At 34.9% G+C, this 19000-nt stretch overlaps 1 protein-coding gene across 1 annotated transcript; it reads right to left on the minus strand.

Annotated features, from left to right (window-relative positions):
- Positions 1–4817: 4817 nt before the first annotated feature.
- Positions 4818–8939, minus strand: LOC145070234 (putative cyclic nucleotide-gated ion channel 5). The gene is made up of 7 exons (XM_079017171.1): positions 8782–8939; positions 7573–8230; positions 7281–7493; positions 6794–7095; positions 6597–6708; positions 5766–6002; positions 4818–5691 (listed from the first exon to the last, which is right to left on the minus strand). Exons 2-7 carry the CDS (start codon positions 8212–8214, stop codon positions 4993–4995), a joined length of 2205 nt encoding a protein of 734 aa, XP_078873297.1. The 5' UTR covers positions 8215–8230; positions 8782–8939; the 3' UTR covers positions 4818–4992.
- Positions 8940–19000: the final 10061 nt, after the last annotated feature.

The raw sequence follows: 19000 nt of genomic DNA on the forward strand, positions 1-19000 counted from the left end.
AAAAAGAAATTATTTATGATGGAAAAATAAAATAAAAAAGATGAGATGGCAACTGTATGTTACCTTTACTGCGAGTTCACTTAAAGATCTTGAGACAGCAGGGGAAAGAGCAACATCACACAAAGCATTTGGGTAGAAGAAGAAGCTCTCTGGAGGAGTTGAAAGCAATAAATTCACAGCAGCATCCAAGTTACCAACTGTTACTAGCCTATTTATTAGAAATAATAAATCATTCATCCACACCACAACGCCTTAATAAAAAATAAACATTTATGATTTATCCCTTTCCAAATTGGATAAACTAAGTAAGTATATGGTGAAAGTAGGAAGCAGAGAAAGAGATGAAAACTGACTCATGGACTTGGTTTTGAATAGCTTGTTCACCATCCATGTTTTCATGCCAAGTAATACGCTCACTAGCATTTTCCCATAACTCTTCTTGTTCAAAAGCCATCATCCTAAGTTCACCATTACTCTGTCATCCATTCAAATAAACAACATGGATAAGGAATGAAATGAAGAAAATGAAAGGAATCAATGGCTCACGTAAAAATATAAGAAAAAAACTTACGAGTGAATTTGAGTTTGTTAACCTTGGTACAGATCTCCTCTTCATGGTGAACATCCTACTTAGTACAGAAAAGAGAGCATTTTGCCTTGTCTGCACATTACAGAGAACCAAGTTCAGTTCACTAATGATACAAAAGGTAACTACCACAAGGGTAATATGGTCAGTTAGTTGAAGTGTTTGAAAGGGAATCAAAATGCACTTTTGGTTGGAATTTTTGTCTTAGGCATTTCATCATACAGTTGGTAAGCCCTAATTTGAGAAAAACTGAAATAGAAGAGATAAATGGAGAAACTACCGACCTGTTCAATGGAAATTGGAATGAAAATAAACCTAGTAGATAAAATTGAATTTTGCTTTTTTTTATTTAGTTTAATGAAAATAAACCCAGTAGATAAAATTGAATTTCGCATGAAATGTAAAGGAGGACTTGAGAACTCGAGGTGTAATTTCAGACGAACATGGGGTAATTGGGTAGCTGAGATTCGAGAAACCAATAGATGTAGTCGATTATGGCTTGGAACTTTCGGGTCAGCAGTTGAAGCTGCCCTAGCTTATGATGAAGTTGCCCGAGTCATGTATGGTCCTTGTGCTCGTCTCAATCTGCCAAACTGTCGAACCATGAGCGAGTATTATTTTGAATCATTGGTGGTTCCTAATGGTGCTTCAAGTTGCGACTCCAATACATTGTGTAGCCATTCAAAAGACTCCAAAAATGGGTCGGGTAGCAAGCCCTAATTTGATGACGACTGTTAAACAAGAAGTTGAAGATGATCAAGAAGATGACGACCGGTAATAGCAAGCCCTAATTTGAGAAAAACTGAAATAGAAGAGATAAATGGAAAACTACCGACTTGTTCAACGGAAATTGGAATGAAAATAAACCCTTAGTTTACAAAATTAACCATAAAACTTCTTTTGATCTTCCATCTTGTGAGAAAGGGGAATTCGAACCTTTGTTTGTGGTGGTGTTGGTGGTCCGATGTAGATGGGGTGTTGGGGGCTGCAAGGATTGGATTTTTTGAGAAAGCGTGTGAGAATGTATTTGTGGTGGTGTTGGCAGTATGAATCTTGAAGAGTTAATACTTGGGTGGCCTTCCATATCACAATTCCTTGTTTCATCGATGCCTATACATCTGAACAGAACACACTACAAATATGGTGGTGTGAGTGATGGCTAGGGTTCTTGATAGAGAACAAATGATTTTTTGAGAAAGTGTGTGAGAATGTCTTTGAAGATATTATGGAGAAAAGAATACCTAAAGAAGCAGGTCAAGGAATAATGCAAGAACACTGTTGGCGAGTATTCTCAAGAACAACAGAGATGAAGCAGGTCAAATCACAGCAGAGATGAAGCAGATGAATTGAAATCAGAAGCATTTTTTCTTGATTGATATGATGAAGTCGAGAGATGGAGATGAAATTGTAACCTTGGGTTTGTGATTGAGAAGTTGCACAACAGTGAGAGGAGAATGAAAGATGCATCAAAACGCTCAGGGCAAAGAGGGTGGCGGGCTTTTCTAATTTTTTGGCTTTTCTTTTCCCGCTTGTAACTAAGGAACGCGCGTTCATAAAAATTATAAAGCGACACCTACAGAGGACGCGCAGTTAAGATACAGCGCCCTCCGTGTTTTTAATTTTTTTTTCTTATGACACTAATTTAAGGGCGCTCAATAATGCGCGACCTAAATCCTTAAAATTTTTGAAGAGATGACACGTTTTTAATGTTACTCTCGTTTGCGTAACATAAATCAAAGAGCGTCGTGTTTTGCGCGTCGTAAAAGGGTCTTTTTCTTGTAGTGAATGTTCCACCACCAAGTTCCTTCTTCTTCAAGATCACAAAATAACACCCAAAAAACTCTTAGTAAGCTCAAGAACACTCTCAAGGTGGCTAGGGTTTCGAGATTATCTCAAAAAGGCATTGAAGGTTGTTAAGGTGAGGGGTTTAAAGGAATTAATGAGCTTAAATAAAGTGCAAACCCTGAAAAATTAGGGTTTGCCCATGACTTACGCACGCCCTACGTACACATGGGTACGCCTAGCAAGTTAGGGGACACCCCGCCTCAAGCAACCAATGGAGTACGCCCAACGTACTCGAGCCCAAAAGTCGAAAATAAATGTGATAAATGGTTAAGAGTTTTACCAGACAAGTCGGGCGTTACAAATGTTGTATGCTTGGAAGTTTTTTAGTTAACAAACTTGCTAACTCCGCTAATTGAGATTAAATTGGAACATATTATAGAGAAATCAAGCATTCTTGCAAATTTTTACGAGAAAATGGTAGTCCAAGTCCATGTGTGTTAATGCGTTCATGAAAAAACATGATTTTTAGTGATGTAGATTGTTGCTTGACTATCACGGTAAATATGAGTAGTAGTGATATTAGGAACATATATTTCATATAAAAGTCGTAATAACCATATTTGATACTCGGTCTCAATAGAAGATAGAGAAATTCTGATTTGTTTATAAGATTTCCATGAAATGGGACTTCCTCCTAATAGAACTAAGAAACCGTTAATGCTTCTTTTTTATTGTTTACGAGATGCTAGGTTAGAATAAAAACATATTGAAGACTGAAATCATTTTCATTGTTGAACAACAAACCTTGATTTGGATTGTTATTGATGAAGTGAAGAATAAGCATGTCTGCTTCAAAATGAAGAAGGCGAGGATCAACATAAAGTGACTAAGATATAGGTGGATGTTTTTGAAAAAATAAAACTTCAAACAAGCCGACAATAAACTTATGTAGTTTACAAGATTGCCCTTATTTATCATGAGTGTATATTGGAATGAAGAGGACAAATTGTATTCCCAAACCATTGAAACTTTTAACATGAAATTTCTTTTGAGTTAAAATCACTCGTGGTGATGATGCATATAAAACTCTAATTCCCATAAAGAAATTGAGGAAACTCGTATATATTTGATTTTGAATTTCCTGTCAAGAAAAACTCTTAGTTGTTCGATTTCATCTATATTATTCTCAATTACCATTATATACCATCAACATAAATAATGTTGAAACACTAAGTGGCCTTTACCAACAGAGGCTTCTAGCCAACCGATGTCTACTATTAGAAGCCTCTCTTTTCTTTGTGTGTGAACTGAATATCAATTGTTGTTTAACTTTTTGTTGTTTGACTTTCGTAATAAAGATCGTTGTATCAAAAATACTATCTTTTATCAGGGTGCAAAATAGCATTGTTTTGTCTTGTGTCAGTTGTACTATCCCTGATATAACCTTATTGCCCCCCAAATCGTACGGTTTCCAATATATATATATATATATATATATATATATATATATATATATATATATATATATATATATATATATATATATATATATATATATATATATATATTTGTGTGTGTGTTCTACCAAACTATGTAACATACCGGTTTTCACATTATGAAGTGAATCATTCTCCAAGTTATTATCTTACTTTTCTTCATATTTGTTCTTATTATTCTTATTGTTCTTATTTTTCTTGAATATTGTTCAATTTGGTTATGTAGTTCTTCTTATTTTATAATTACCTAAATGACCTTATTCTATCAATTGGTATCAAAGGCATTGTGATTGTTTTTCTCTTTTAACTTTTGGATTGTTGGAAGAAAACATTGATTTCTTTTCATATATGCAAAGTCAAGAAAGAACTCATGGTATATACCATTTTGGTCAAATATTTTTCTTAAAATCATGACTAACCATGACTACCAACCTTTGCGCTTAATGAATGTGGGTATCAATACGGGTTGTAATGTAAGAGCACATATATTGATAGTTGAAAAATACAAACACTGAAAACTAGAATGAACAATTTTTTAAAACGAAAAGAAAGGATATTTGGAGATCATTGGAGTCATGTCCTCATGCTTAAAACGAAAAAGAAAGAATATTTCAAGTTAGCTTTATCGCCAAATCAACTTCTTGTTTATGTCACCATTTTAACTTGTCAAATTAGATTTTAATGGTCTAAAAGGTGAAAAAAAAAAAAATTCTTTTGAGAACCAATTACAACCAAAAGTTCAAATTTATGTGTTTTTATGACAATAACCAAAAAAAATGATCAAATCATTATGTACAATCATCAAATACATAAAGGTGCTATTATACACGATACCTTACATAAATTCCATTACAAAATAGTAAACCAGTTTACAACAATGGCTTGAACTAAAAAAATAAATAAATAAATACACGGCGTTAAACGTGATTTGTCGAGTCTTGTTAAAAGAATTATAGTCATACAAATAATTTCTTTTTTTTATCATCACAATTACAATCGTTTTTACAGCAAGCTTTACCTTACAACAAGACATTTAAAAAATAGAAACAAAGTATTATAAGGTCATATAATTAAATTATATTCAACAATTTTAAATACAAACAAGTACAATAACACAAAACAAAACTAATCAGCATCAGCGGTAAAATCCGGTTCCGGAGGCTTTTGCAATTTCACCAATTCCCTCGCAGTCCTCAAATTCCGATTCCGTTGAACCCCACGAAGCGCATTCGCCGCGAATTTCGAAGCCAAAAACGTCGCCCCAAGGCTATACGACGGCGTACCGGTAACGGCACTGTTACGCGCCGCCAATTCCGCCTCCTCTTCCTCCTCCTTCCGCCGCTGCTCCAAAATCTTCCTCTTCGAATACCTCCGCCATGCCGCCTGAATAAAGCACGCCGCCCACGTCCGCCACTGCTGCGAATAAAATCGGAAAGTATGCTGTACCTGCCGACTGTGAAGTCGCCGGAACTGACTCGCGACAAATTTCAGTTCGTCGGCGGGTAGTGCAAAAGCTTCTACTTCTCTTAACGCCTTTACGGTTCTGGTGGAGGAGGGAAGATTGGCGCCGGATTTAGGGTCGAGTGCCCATGTGAGAAGCTCCTCGCCGCAGAAATCTCCTTCTTTTAATAAACTCCGGTTGAAAAAGCCGCTTCTTCCGCCGTCGGTGGTGACACTCTCGAGGCGGCCTCGTATGATGAAGAGCATTTCGTCGACCGGGTCGCCTTCTCGGACTATGTAACTGCTGTCGGTGTATAAACAGGGTTTTAGACGCTCGCAAATCGCGTCTAGAAGCCTCTCATCCATGTTCTCAAACAGAGGAACCTGAAGAAAAAAAAAATGGTGATTGATTCCATAAATTCCATTCCATATGTATACAGGGAGAAATAGAAAATTACCCTTTTGACCAAAGCAAGACAAAGATGACGCTTTATGTCTCTTCTCAAATCCTTTGGTAAAGTTTGAACCAAATTCTCTTCATCGACACCACGAGTTTCTAACCATTTGTATTGATCATATCGTCTGACTCGCTCCTGCAAATCATCTGGAAGCAACCGATGATGCATCCACTGCTCTGAATCACGCCTCTTGATCCTCATCTCCTCAAGACGGATTGTAAGAGATTGAAGATACGTCTGCCATACCATACCCAAACCAAATTTCAATCTTTTTCTTTTTCAACAAATAAATCTATATATAAATTACACAAATTATCTTCTTCTTTTTTTTTTTTTTTTTTAATTGGGCTAAATGCAAGAAATAGCAATCTACTTTCTATTTTCTTCTTATCACAACATTATACTTTTAAATTATTCTTTGTTAAGGCATTGTATTTAAAAAAAAAATTAAAAATCCCAATATAGCAATGGATAACCTGCTAATCTGAATTATGATGACATGGCACAAGTTTTGAGAAATTTATGTAATGTCATTGACCACATAGGATATCCTATGTGGAGAATGACATGACATTACAACCTGCTAACATGTGACATGTCATCATAATTCAAATCAGCAGACTACCCATTGCTATAATGGGTGAATTTTTTAAAATACAATTCCCTACCAAAGAAAGAATAATTTAAAAGTACAATGTTGTAATAAGAAAAAGCAAAAGTACAATGCTATAACATGAAAAAAAAAATAGAAAGTAGATCACTATTTTTTGCATGTAGCCCATTTTTTACTCTCAGATATAGGGGTAGAATGTGAGGAAGTTGTGACATAACCTGCATGTTACCAATCAACAAAGCAAATAGAATGAGCCCAGAGATAGCTAATGCAATCGAAAATATTGTCTCTCCAGGATAAGTGCTTGTTTTAAGCCCCTGTCCTAAAGTGCTAACATACAAAAAAAAAAAAAATCATAAAGTCTTATCAAATCAAATTGAAAATATGTAGAACAGAAATGGGGAGTTTAATGTACCTTAAATTCTGTAGGCCCCACCACAAGCAGTAGCAGTATTTTTGAACAAATTTTGTAGATGAGACAATTCCCGAAGACAAAGCCTGGTTAAAAATTCCAAAATCAAAAGGTGGATTATCGCCATCTGGCGAGCAAGCCTCTTTTAAAATATTGGTGCTGTTACTGATCCAGCTGTCGTATCCACGCATGTCTTCATTTCCACAGTATATTAAATCCTTATCATGTTGACTTGCTTTGCAAGCTTTCTGCCAACATGTATCAACTCGCTCTGCTGATAACAAATACCAAAATGCCCCTACTATCTGTAACAAAAAAAATATAAATATTGATTTACATTTACTTACTTCATCTGGACAGCTATACATGGTTGTATCTTTTTCACTTAATCTAGTCATAATGACTTACTATTATGAAAAAAGTTTGTTGTAATGTAAGGGTAAAATGGTCATTTAGTCTTTTGTTTAGATGGTTTGTTCAGACTGCTTACATGACTGGCAAGCATGTAGAGCAACAAATAATAGGCAGCTCCAGCCCAAGCAGTTTCTGCAAGAACGCCAGCTGTCCTTTTAAGTTCTGAAGTCAAAGGAATGAATCGAGCAAATCTTGGGATATATTGAATCAACACAATATAAAGTAACGCTTCTTTTGTAGCCATTACATCTGAACCCCTTTGCCTCTGCAAATATCTCCAGATAACAATCTGTGACATTATAAAATAATGTTAAGTTAACTAATAATAGATTTATATATATAAATTAATTGGTTTATCTTAATCTGACCTGTGGGAGGGGAAGAACAGAAAGGAAATCAATGATGAAATACCATTTCAAGTATCTTTTGGCAATTTGGGCAGGATCAATTACAAGTTCACCACGTCCAAAAACACGAGATGATGGAGCAATGTAAGCAGTTCTGAATTCAAGAGCCATGTGAATAAGATAAAATGCATCGACAACTGTTCTTAGAGTTGTAGCAATAATGGCTAGCTTTCGATCTATACCAAGGCAAGTTTTGGTTTGATCAAAAACAGGAAGGTAGAAGAAAAGTGGGTCTATGGACACAGCAATAATACAGGAGACAACAAAGAATTTGTTCCACATTAGAAGGAATTTGGCTTGAGGATCAAGGATCTTTTTTTCAGAGACTTTAAGATCTTCAGGGAACACAGCATGAGAAACACCGAATCCGAGTGATCTACCGATTGATTTAAGTCCTTCTGATCCTTTTCTGATTCCATTTTTGAAAGATCTTGTGGGAGTAGCTGTTGCGTGTGTGTGTTTTGGTCGGCTTATTTCAAATCCACATTTGTTCATTGCAACTGAAGAAGCAGGTGATGATGTTCTTGAATCCAAATCATCTAACCTCTTGAACTTCTCTCTCTGGCCACCAACATATTGGGACTTTGATCCGCTGTCAAACATGTTGCACAAATCCCAGCTGCCATGAACAAATAAGATAAATCCTCATTATGCTTCTCAAAACCCTAGATTCTATTTTCTGCAAAACCTTATTCTTCAGTTTATGTTATTACCTACCAAATCGCTAGTATACTGATGAATTTCTCTATTCAATTTTGGAACAATTCTTACTAGTTTCATATTTTCGTAGCTCTCGTACACAAAGATGTGTTAATACATTAGGGTGAAATTCCTATTCTAGTGAAATTTATGCTCAAAATTGACTTTTAATCATTTAATTGTAACATTTATTGTTATTCATTAGCAAACGGATAAAAAACCTAAGAGATCCATAGCCTATTCACGATCAGAACTCATTCATTGAAGACACCCAATTAATTCACCTGTGATTACTATGTTTCACCAATTTCATGTAAATTAACTTCAAAAACAGCATAAATGAACTAGCAAGTTTCAAAATTTACCTAGCGAAGTCGAACTATTAAAGTCAAATACAATCGTCATCAATCGCATGCATAGATATGTGACGGAAAAACGAAAAAATTAGAAGAAACTAAACACTTGACTTACAGTGAACAGATAGAGAGCTCAAACGGGCTAAAGCATCATCGGAGGAGTGAAATTCGGAGACAATTTAGAGAAAAGCTTTCAGACAAAGGGACGAAAATGGCGACAGAAAATAGGAGAGAGATGAAAAACGCAGAGAAATCGTCAAAGAAGTTTCTTTCTGGATTAAAAATAAATAAAAAGAATATTGTGTTATAGACAAAAGTTCTGCAAAAGGTCAGGAGAAGCCCTCGTTTTTTGATAATATTACATTATTGACCTGTTAAAACATAAACATAAATATTAGAGTTGTAAAATGTGATAGATTCATTAATGATCCTAACAAAGTTGGTAAATATCAACAGATTCATTAATGATCCTAAGTCGATTCATTAATGATTATGGATTAAGGGCAAGGGGTATGGTCACATGATGTTTACTAGAAAAGTGATGTCACATATGCGTCATATCAATCCTCCACTACATGTTCACTACACATTCACTAGCCTTGGAAATGGTTATCACTAGACAATGTTTTTTTTTTGTTTTCTTTATATATTTAGATTAAAATAAAAAAAACTAAATTAATAACATAATTAGGTATTTCACGTTATATAAAAACATAAAACATAAAATTTCAAATCTACATTCCGAATAACCATAAAAAATAAAACTTAAAACCTAAATAACTAAAAAACATAGAAATTAAACATAAATATTAAAAACATTAAAACCTAAAATCCATGCTTTTCCCGAACTTCTTTTTGGATTTTCAGAAACGCGGCTAAATTTTCCGGGTCGATATCTGGTTGCGGCTTCATGTTTAAAATTTGAAGATCGGTGAGTGCTTGTTTCCGACGCCGAGCATTCTCTGTTGACTTGTATTTTTGTTGTAAAAAACTTAGAGTTTTGTCAATTTTGTCCGCAAGCACGTCTTCGTTAATCCCTTTTCCGCTTGAAGACGCTGCTTTTTTCCCTTTATCCCTTTCCCGGTGGCCAACGAAGTTGGACTTTCGGTGGACCCTCCCCTTCGGTCCCATCGAAGTCGTCATTGAGGTCGACGCCAAAACCCACATCAGATTCCGAAGTACTTGGTCTTTTGTTGGAGCCGATGGTTTATTCTGAATGCGAAGTCTCTGGGTTAAGGACTCATTTTGGACCCTTACGACAAATTTCCCACGCTTTTTAGTGGCCGAACGCTTTACCGCCGGTGGTAACTTTGAATTGTTGGCATGCGGTTGATAAAATATTGAAATCGTTGCTACCACTTTTATGCATATTTTTCAGATTTTCAAATATGCCGTTAAACTTGGTGCACGCCGCTCGTAGTTCACGCCATTTTCCGTTGACCGCGTCGTACGTTCGACCCGTTTGCCTTCCCAAAAGCGAGTGAAAGTGATCTAAAACACGAACCCAAAAACTGGTTCTCGTTTGCGCGTTGCCTGTCCTTGAGTCACACGATATAGAAATCCAAGCTTTAGCTAAAGCTTCCTCCTCCTCTTCGATCTAAGTTGTTCCTCTTCTATTTGTAGCTTTTCCTTTTGATTTCCTACGCCTAGATGGTTGTGTCTCTTCGAACCGGTCGTCCTCGTCGTTGTCCAAGTTTATAGTTAGGGATTGAGGACAAGGGACTTGAGATGGTTGTGTTTGGAATTGTTGAGATGGTGGTGTTTGGAATTGTTGAGATGGTTGTGTTTGGAATTGTTGGGGTCAAAATTGTTGAAAACCTTGGAATTGAGATTGTGGTAATTGTTGTTGGAAGTAGTTTGGTTGAAATGGAATGTTGGTAAATAGAGGTTGATGTTGGATTGGGGATGTTAGCATTTGAATGTAACATTGATATTGATCATTTGGAGTGGTTGAGGTTGTTGGGGTGTTTGGAGTGGTAGAGGTATTTTGATTTTGCTCCATATTTTTAAGAGAAAATGAGATAGTGGAGATATATTATTTGTAGAGAAAGATGTGTTTAGTGTGTTTATGTGTTTGTGTATATATAGTAGAGGAAATAAATTGAAAAGTTTTTTTTTGTTTAATTAAGGTAACGGTCAAAAAGAAGAAAAAAAACGGTCAAAAAAAATTAACCAATCAATGTTTGTGTGACCGTCCGTAGCACACATCAATCCACGTCACATTCACCGGTAGGGGGGCGGTGTTCACGCGTGAAAACCCCCCTATACGTCACCACTTACGCGTAAAAAAACCTCCCATACCCTTTGGCCTAATCGGGAATTATTAACAACTAGTCAATGATTCTAAATTGTAAGTTTCTTGCATTTAAAAAAATTAAATATGACTAATATCATAATAAAGTTGGTAAATATCAATAATATCATAATAAAATATGTTAATATGATTGATATAACACTAATCATTTTTTAAATAGTTTATATTAAGATAGAACTTCTATAAAAGTTTAAATTTATTGATTTCTATATCTTCACTCATTGTCTAGGCATAGACTCATGCTAGACATTTTTAGTCGATCGAATAGCGCTTAAAAACTAATCGAAGATTAATCGGAGACTAATTAAGAGTTTTACAATGTTGTTTAAAACTAGTTGAAAGATGATCATCTACATAATTTTCAAAAAGAAATATGATAAGATTATAATTGGATTAGCTAAGTTTATGTAAAATATGGTAGAAAAACTTGTTTTGTAGTTTTAAAGTCAAATTCAATCTCTAAATATTATTAAAAAATAACCATTAATTCTATGTTTAAGAAATCAGGGTCATTGATTGCATTTCAATCCTATATTCTAGACCCTTAGATTATTTGATGATATCATCCTTTGATCCAAACACTTGTTACCTAATGTTGGCTTTCGTCCTTCGTCATTTAATCTCTCTATCTCTCCTTCCGATCGTAACCTAAAAAAACAGAGAAACCATTCCCTTCTACTTCAATCGATGCCAAAAAAACCTAAGAAATGGTTTTGAAAATATGATTGGTTTGATTTCGGAGTTACATGAACTAAATGTCCATTATCGTACATCCTTTGATTGATGATTATCAGACAATTGATTGAGAATCGGCCAAGCAAACAATCGATTAAAACAAAAGGTCTAAGATTTCCTTGCAATGTCCTCATTTTGTTCTTTAATCTCTCACTTACGAGTACAAATACAAGTTTCTTTCATCCTCCCAATGTTATTCTTTCTCTACTTTGGTTTATGTTCACATGATCGATGACTTTGGACTTTGGATTTTCTTCCAACCATGTTAATTTTTATAAAGTTCTTATCTTTATATACGTATATGCTTCCAATTTTCATCAGGTAATGAGTTTTTTCTAGGATTCATTTTCAAGATTGCCTAATCAAAAAGTATTATATGCTCCTGAATCAATGAATTGAAGGGTCAACAAAACAACCAAATTAAAGGCCCATGTCCTTACGTTCTTTTTCTTCTTCATCTATATTGTGCTACTCCCCTTCTTCATATGAATATGGCGATTCTATAAATCTATGTTGCTTTTACATGTTTTTATTATAAATTTCATTAAAATTCGGAACCTTACACATAATTACTATTTTTTTGGTTCTTTACTATAACATATGGTGATGGTTACTTTCATCAATTTTGAAATTGAGTAAATTACGCGAATGGTCCCTATGGTTGGTCCATAACTTATTTTTTTTTAACTCAAAAAGTCCTTACAACTTGTTTTTGTTGCGTGTTTGGTCCCTGTTTTACATAAAAAGATTATTTTGCCCTTGATTTTTTAATTTGTTTAAATAATGTGAGGTAAGGTAAGGTGGAAGTGGGGTTGGAGGTGTTTTTCTTTAAATAAATTAAAAAATCAAGGGCAAAATAGTATTTTTAGGTAAGTCAGGGATCAAGCGTGCAACATAAACAAACAGTAGGGACCTTCCGAGTTAAAAAAATAAGTTTGGGACCAAACGTGCAAATTACCCCAAACCATAAGGACCATTCGTGTAATTTACTCTTTGAAATTCAGTATTAGCATAGAATTTCTAGACATCACGTTCTTACATTTTTAAGAAATCAAAACAAGTTTTAATGTAATTTGTTTGTTTATGATTTCATTCAGGCAAGTGGAAAACTTGTGTTCTTGGTCCAAGTTTTGCATTCATTTTTGCATCCCCTCTATTTTTCTCTTGATCCGGCTAGGATTCCAACTAACAATGGAACCCTGATGTTGGTATGTTGATTACAGTAAAATGGAAAGATCTCACAACTTAAGCATCTGTTTATTCGAGTCAACATAGTTAGGTGTGTGTGATTATCCTCCCAAATGATTGTTAGTATTCATTTCACTTCCATTTTAAGAGTAACAGTAACGGTAAATGTGAACAGTTCTGGCAGGTTTATGATCATACCAGATATGCTTAAGAACACTCATATGTTCAAGCGATTGGAAGTTATGATTAAGGTTACTTCCCTAATGCCCTTAGATTTTTAGATTCTGAATTCTTTTATATATTGTTAGCATTGTTTAACAACACTATGCTTCGAAAAATCTTCTTAATTATAACATTTGATATAACGACTTTCAATGTAAGTCATTTTATCCTCTTTTTTTATCATCACGGGTATGTTTTTGAATTGGAGTCAGTTTACCAATCAAATACAACTCTTGCATATATAAGTGAACTTTTCCAGTATTAGGGGTAAAATGATCAAAAAAATCTTGGATTAATTAATCTTTGAGCGAAAGGGTGAGGCTTTTGGGGTAAAATGAAAACTATCTCAATTAGCTAAATTATTATAGTCGTCGCCTACATATTTGTTTCAAGTTCTTAGAAACTCTATTTTTTTTTTCTAAATTAGGATCACATGAATGATGGATCTTGCCTGCAACATGTTAATGAACAAAGCATTTTGATGTTCTATTACTCTACCATATGGTATAACTTTAATTTAACATACACATAAAACACTAATAAAGTGCACACTACATTGGTCTAATTTTTGGCTTATTACATGCTATTATATGTTATTTCCGGGCATATCGTTGCTCTTAATTTTCGATAAACCATGAACGCTTAGCTCCTATGTGAAATAATTCTTTTTTTTTTTTTTTTTCGTAATTGTTGTAGCTCCATGTAAATCAATTTGTTTGTAATTATTGCAAGTTGTGGGACATACAAAATACATTTATCAGTTCACTTTCAATATAAAGAAGCATACAATCAGAACATTAGTAGCATTGACCATTGTGTATTGTTTAGTGATTTTGTTGACCAAGTTCCAATGGGCTTGTTGTCAATTTTTTGATTTTTTGATTTTTTGATTTTCTATTTTGTTGGTGGTTTAGCATAATATACTCTTTTTAAACCAACACTTTCATTATTTTTTATGAGCATTGGAAGATGTATAATAGCCCACGATATCAACATATTTTTATATTTAACAAAAAAAATGTACATTATAAATATATTTTAATGTTAATTATTATTATTACTAAGCATGGTGAGTGAAAATCCGCTGCTTCATTTTCGTTTGTCAGATCCTCTCAAGATTAAATACCCACTATGTTAAATCGCTATTTACAGTTATCAACGATTCTTCCTTTGTCCAATTTGGTCTTTTTTTTTTTTTTTTTTTTTTTTTGTTTTTTTCCTTTTCAGAACTTTCCACTTAAACATAAAAAATAACAATAAACTAATATGAAACAATTAAAAAAATATAAATTTTTTTGTTCAAAATTGTCATTTTGACCATTTTCCCCCTTTCTAAATCGACTGTCGATGCTTCTTAATTTTTGGCTTGGATGGAATGTAACAAGCATGATGCAAATGCATGGAAGCTATGATATGTTCATTCTTTGGTTATCCTATTTCACCTTAATTTCACTATCTTCATGTTCATTCTTTGGTTGTCCATTTGTTTCATGTTTTGGTACTCTATCTTCCTTATCAACACTTTCACTCTCGACTCGCCTTCCGAGCTTTCCTAACAATGATCCAATTTTGGTATCCATCCCAGTATTTATAAACTTTGACCTTAAATGTTTCCTCTTTATTACTCACTAAGCACATTTCTGAAATAATAATTGTAAGTCTAGTTTTGATACAAACCCTCCTATTAACAATATCATCCTTTTGTTCTTTATATAATATAACCTCCCCAACCACTCTCCAATTTACGGTATGCAGAAGGAGTCCATGCACTTAAAGACATTCGGTCAATATCTAACCAAAAAACTCTTTCATAAACCATAAAATTCTTATAATTTCATAAAATGACATTAAATCTCCTAACTTTGTTTGAAAATCACACACGTTTTTCTCGACCTAATTCCAAACCATAACCACGAGCCTCCAATATAATAGTGATCATCCTATATAATGGTGATTGACATATGAGAATCCCTCCATTCACTAACACAATACTCAAATTAGTAATAAGATTCGTGTGCCGGACCTTACAAAGTACAACACAAACAACATCAAGAATCAATAATAGGTATGTTGTCACCAGTTCCACCCTCTTCACCACTTTCTACATAAATAGCTTCAGTTTTCCTTTGAGGAAAATATAATAGGTAATTGCATGAAAGAAGACAATAAAACAATTGTTGTCGAGGCCTGTGTTTAACATAGTGTACTTAAAAAAATTCTCCCTGTATGGGTGTTTTTTTTCCCATGATACAACAACGGAAAATGAGTCTTTAAGATCGCCCGAACCCTCACAAAGCTCGGAATATACCTTGGTTGCAGAAGTAGAATTGGAAGAGAGAAGTAGATGATTCGTTCATCTAGTGATGTGATTAATACGAAATCGTAACCACCACAATTAAATAAGACAATTAATCAATAAATCAAAACCGAAATCTATGATTAATGACTATTAATTCACGTTTGTAATTGTTAAATGAAAAAGAAAATAATTGCTAAAAGGTCCATGAACTTTTTCGGTTTACCGGTGGTGCATTCGTACCCACAAGGCGCACAATCGTACCCAAGTTCAATGGACCCAAGCCAAACTGGGTCGCATTTACACCCTTAGGTGTGCGAGCAAGAGAGAGTCTTGGTTCTATAAGTCTTACAAAGTTCGCTAACTTTGTAGTTATAAACCCATTTTATTTTCATACTCCCACCAATGTGGGATAAGTTAATGTCACTTAACCTACTTATTATTCTCTTCCAACTACCTTACTTTGATAAGTAATTTCTCATTCATTTTTAATTCGTTTTGGACATGAGATATATCAAAACGAAGATATCATAAAGGAGAACACCAATATATAATTATTCATATGTTTTGGTTATATTTAGAGGCTGAAATTTGTGCTAAAAAATAGGGAAAACCTCATTTTTTGGAAGTTAGTAAAACTAAATTTCCAATAATCCACCACATGAATGAAAATTGCTTATGCATTTACAAACTGCTCTAGGTAAAATCCAACAATTGAATCATTTATAGGATAGGTTGGTGTTACCATTTGAACCTTCCCTTAAGATACATATTTATTTTACTAACAGACTAATAGACTTGATGTCCTTGAAATGTTCTTCCATTTGTGTAAATAATCAATACATGTCTCACATGATTCTCATTGACCTAGTTAGGTTGTCATTGATATGTCTGTTATGGTCATGGACACTTTCCTGGTTCTGTAAGAGCTCTTAGGAATTTATCCATTCAATTGCCTTTAAAGCAACCCCACTTCTCTCTCTCACATATGTGATTTTATCATAATCATTAAAAGCTCAAGCTTGATCCTTACCAACTTATAATCTGTGACATCCTCAAAATCACGGCTAGAAAAGACCGATTTTGTTTATGCTTTTTAAAAATCAGAGTACTTCTTTTAATAAAAATGTTGCGGAATTTGTTCCCAGAAAAACATGATCAAATACGTTATTAAAACATTTTCGAAGAAACATATTTTATTCATTTTAAAACGTTTTGGGATGTCATCGTTAATACAGAAACATAAGCATAAACAGAACTTATATTTATTTACTCTAGTGATCTACATCTCTTTAAATCTTTTAGTGTAATGTGACTTCATATCAACACCTGTGATATAAATAAACTGAGTGGGTCAGGTTGGGAAACCTGGTGAGCACATAGGGTTTTCAACCCACAAAAATATAATTATTATTTTTAAACATCAAACAATCAACCCAATTACCCATTCCCGTTATCCTCACATTACGTCCCTAAAACATCTAACACAAGGGACCTAGTCTAAGGACTATCATTGGGATGGAGACTACTGCTAAGGGGATTCCTTGGCAATGAAAGTCCTAAAGGCAACCATGTGGGGGATGGAGTACACCTGGTGAGCACACAGTTCGAATAAACACACAGTTCGAATAAACACCTACAGGTTGCAAGCCTGCTAGTGTTCCACTGGACTGTCTAGAATAGTCCATGGTCGTCATCTATACTCCGCTAGATGACTGGATCATCAATAACATCTATAATGAGGCCTCTCATTATTTTATTTTGTCACACGGTAACTATTACATCTACCCATGTTTTACCCAACACATTTTGTAGATATAAAATACATATATAGTTTAAATCATTGAAAACATGTATAAAACGTTCATCCAACATAGATAGTAAGTATTCAGATAATATGCACACATAGCACGTAATTTATATAAAATACTTCATATATATGTGTAAGCTGAAAGTAAATATGCACTCACCTGAAAGGTGGTGACTCAGCACTCGGACAGCGCTTCGATACTCTCAAAACGATTTTCCTTCGATAAAACCTAGTACCAATACCACTAGGGTTTAGTCTAACGATAACCACGACAAGTTAATTAGTCTGACTATTATTAAGCATTAATAACACTCAATATAACTCATAATAATAGCCCAAATAATTATTTTAAGGACCTAATAACATTCCTATAATTATTTGAAAGCTATATAAAAAAATTACGTAAGCGTAGCACACTTACAACGAATTTTATCGAAAACCGGAACTTTTTATCGGGACTCCGGGAGCTTCGGGGCTTCCCTCGGGAGCTAGGGGTTTTATCTAGGGCTTAGGGGGGTTTATAGCACTTAGAGAGAGAAAGTTTGTAGAGAGAGAAGTGAAAAATGGGTGAAGAATGAGGCTGCCCTTGCTGCCTTTTTATAGCCTGCGAGGCCTCGGTACGCTGGGCGTACCGAGGACCTACGTTGGGCATACTCTCGCATCGTACAACACGTGTCGCTTCGCTGCTGGGTCATTGTGGCTCTTCTTGGAACCGCACAAGGGTCGGAACGCGGGGCGTAATGCCTTTGGACGCGGGGCGTATGTGAGGGGTGGCGTGTCGCAATCCGAAGCGACTTCTGAGACCATCATCGGACGGTTGTGGTGCTGCCACGTCATCGATTTAGCAACAGACTTCGCAATTTCATGCTTCAGCTTTAAAAATTCGTAACTTTCGCGTACGAGCTCCGTTTTCGACGTTCTTTATATCCACGTGAAGGTGGGAACGTACTCTACAACTTTCGTTTAGACTTCGTTGGCTAATATTGACTCGATTTTAAATTTTATATTATTAACAGGCCGGGACATGATTGGTCCGTTAAATCCTCATAACTTCTTCATCCGACGTCCGTTTTCGCCCATCTTTTTCTTGTTATGCTACTCTTAACGAGATCTTCGATTCTCTTTCAGGTCGTGTCGGCTAAAAACCGCTCGATTTAATATTCGAATTTCGGGCTGTACACTGCTAGTCCGAAACTTCGAAAAATCATAACTTCTTCATACGAAGTCAGATTTGGGTGTTCTTTTTATCGATGTTCTTAGTTTAACATATTCTACGACTTTCGTTTAGATCGCTAAGGCTAAATCTCACTCTATCATAAATTCACTATTTACGCTTCCCGGTGCTGTGCTGGTTCCGTCGCGAAACTTCGACGGGTCATAACTTCTTCGTTATAACTCGGATTTCGGCATTCTTTATATGTACGGAAACCTTGTGACATATTATACAACTTGGTTAAGATTATTTATTCTAAATAATCTTTTGTCGAAAAGTCGTTTTCGACCCCTATTGCCTCTAATTTGACTAGCCCGGATTTGCGGGCGTTACAATTATCTCCCCCTTAGGATGATTACGTACCGGAATCATCAACGAAACAGGGTCGTATAATGACTCCATATGCCATCTCTTCATCATAGGTAATAATTATAACTTCCACATTCCTTCAAGTCTATCTCTTAAACTCATTGACTGTAAGAGTACTCGATCGTGCACCTGCTCTCTACCTTAGGCTAGACTCCCAATTATGACCTTCAAGTCACAATCTCGATCC

Source organism: Lactuca serriola, chromosome 8, assembly GCF_051521515.1.
Source record: "Lactuca serriola cultivar US96UC23 chromosome 8, Lser_US96UC23_V15, whole genome shotgun sequence".
Taxonomy (NCBI): Eukaryota; Viridiplantae; Streptophyta; class Magnoliopsida; order Asterales; family Asteraceae; genus Lactuca; species Lactuca serriola.

Excerpts from the sequence above, each read along its gene's own strand:
- LOC145070234 (XM_079017171.1), bottom strand. The coding sequence starts at position 8,214 with ATGTTTGACAGCGGATCAAAGTCCCAATATGTTGGTGGCCAGAGAGAG. Across the intron at positions 7,096-7,280 it reads TCTACATGCTTGCCAGTCAT|ATAGTAGGGGCATTTTGGTA; the intron begins GTAAGCAGTCTG and ends TTTTTGTTACAG. Across the intron at positions 6,003-6,596 it reads TGTTGATTGGTAACATGCAG|ACGTATCTTCAATCTCTTAC; the intron begins GTTATGTCACAA and ends ATGGTATGGCAG.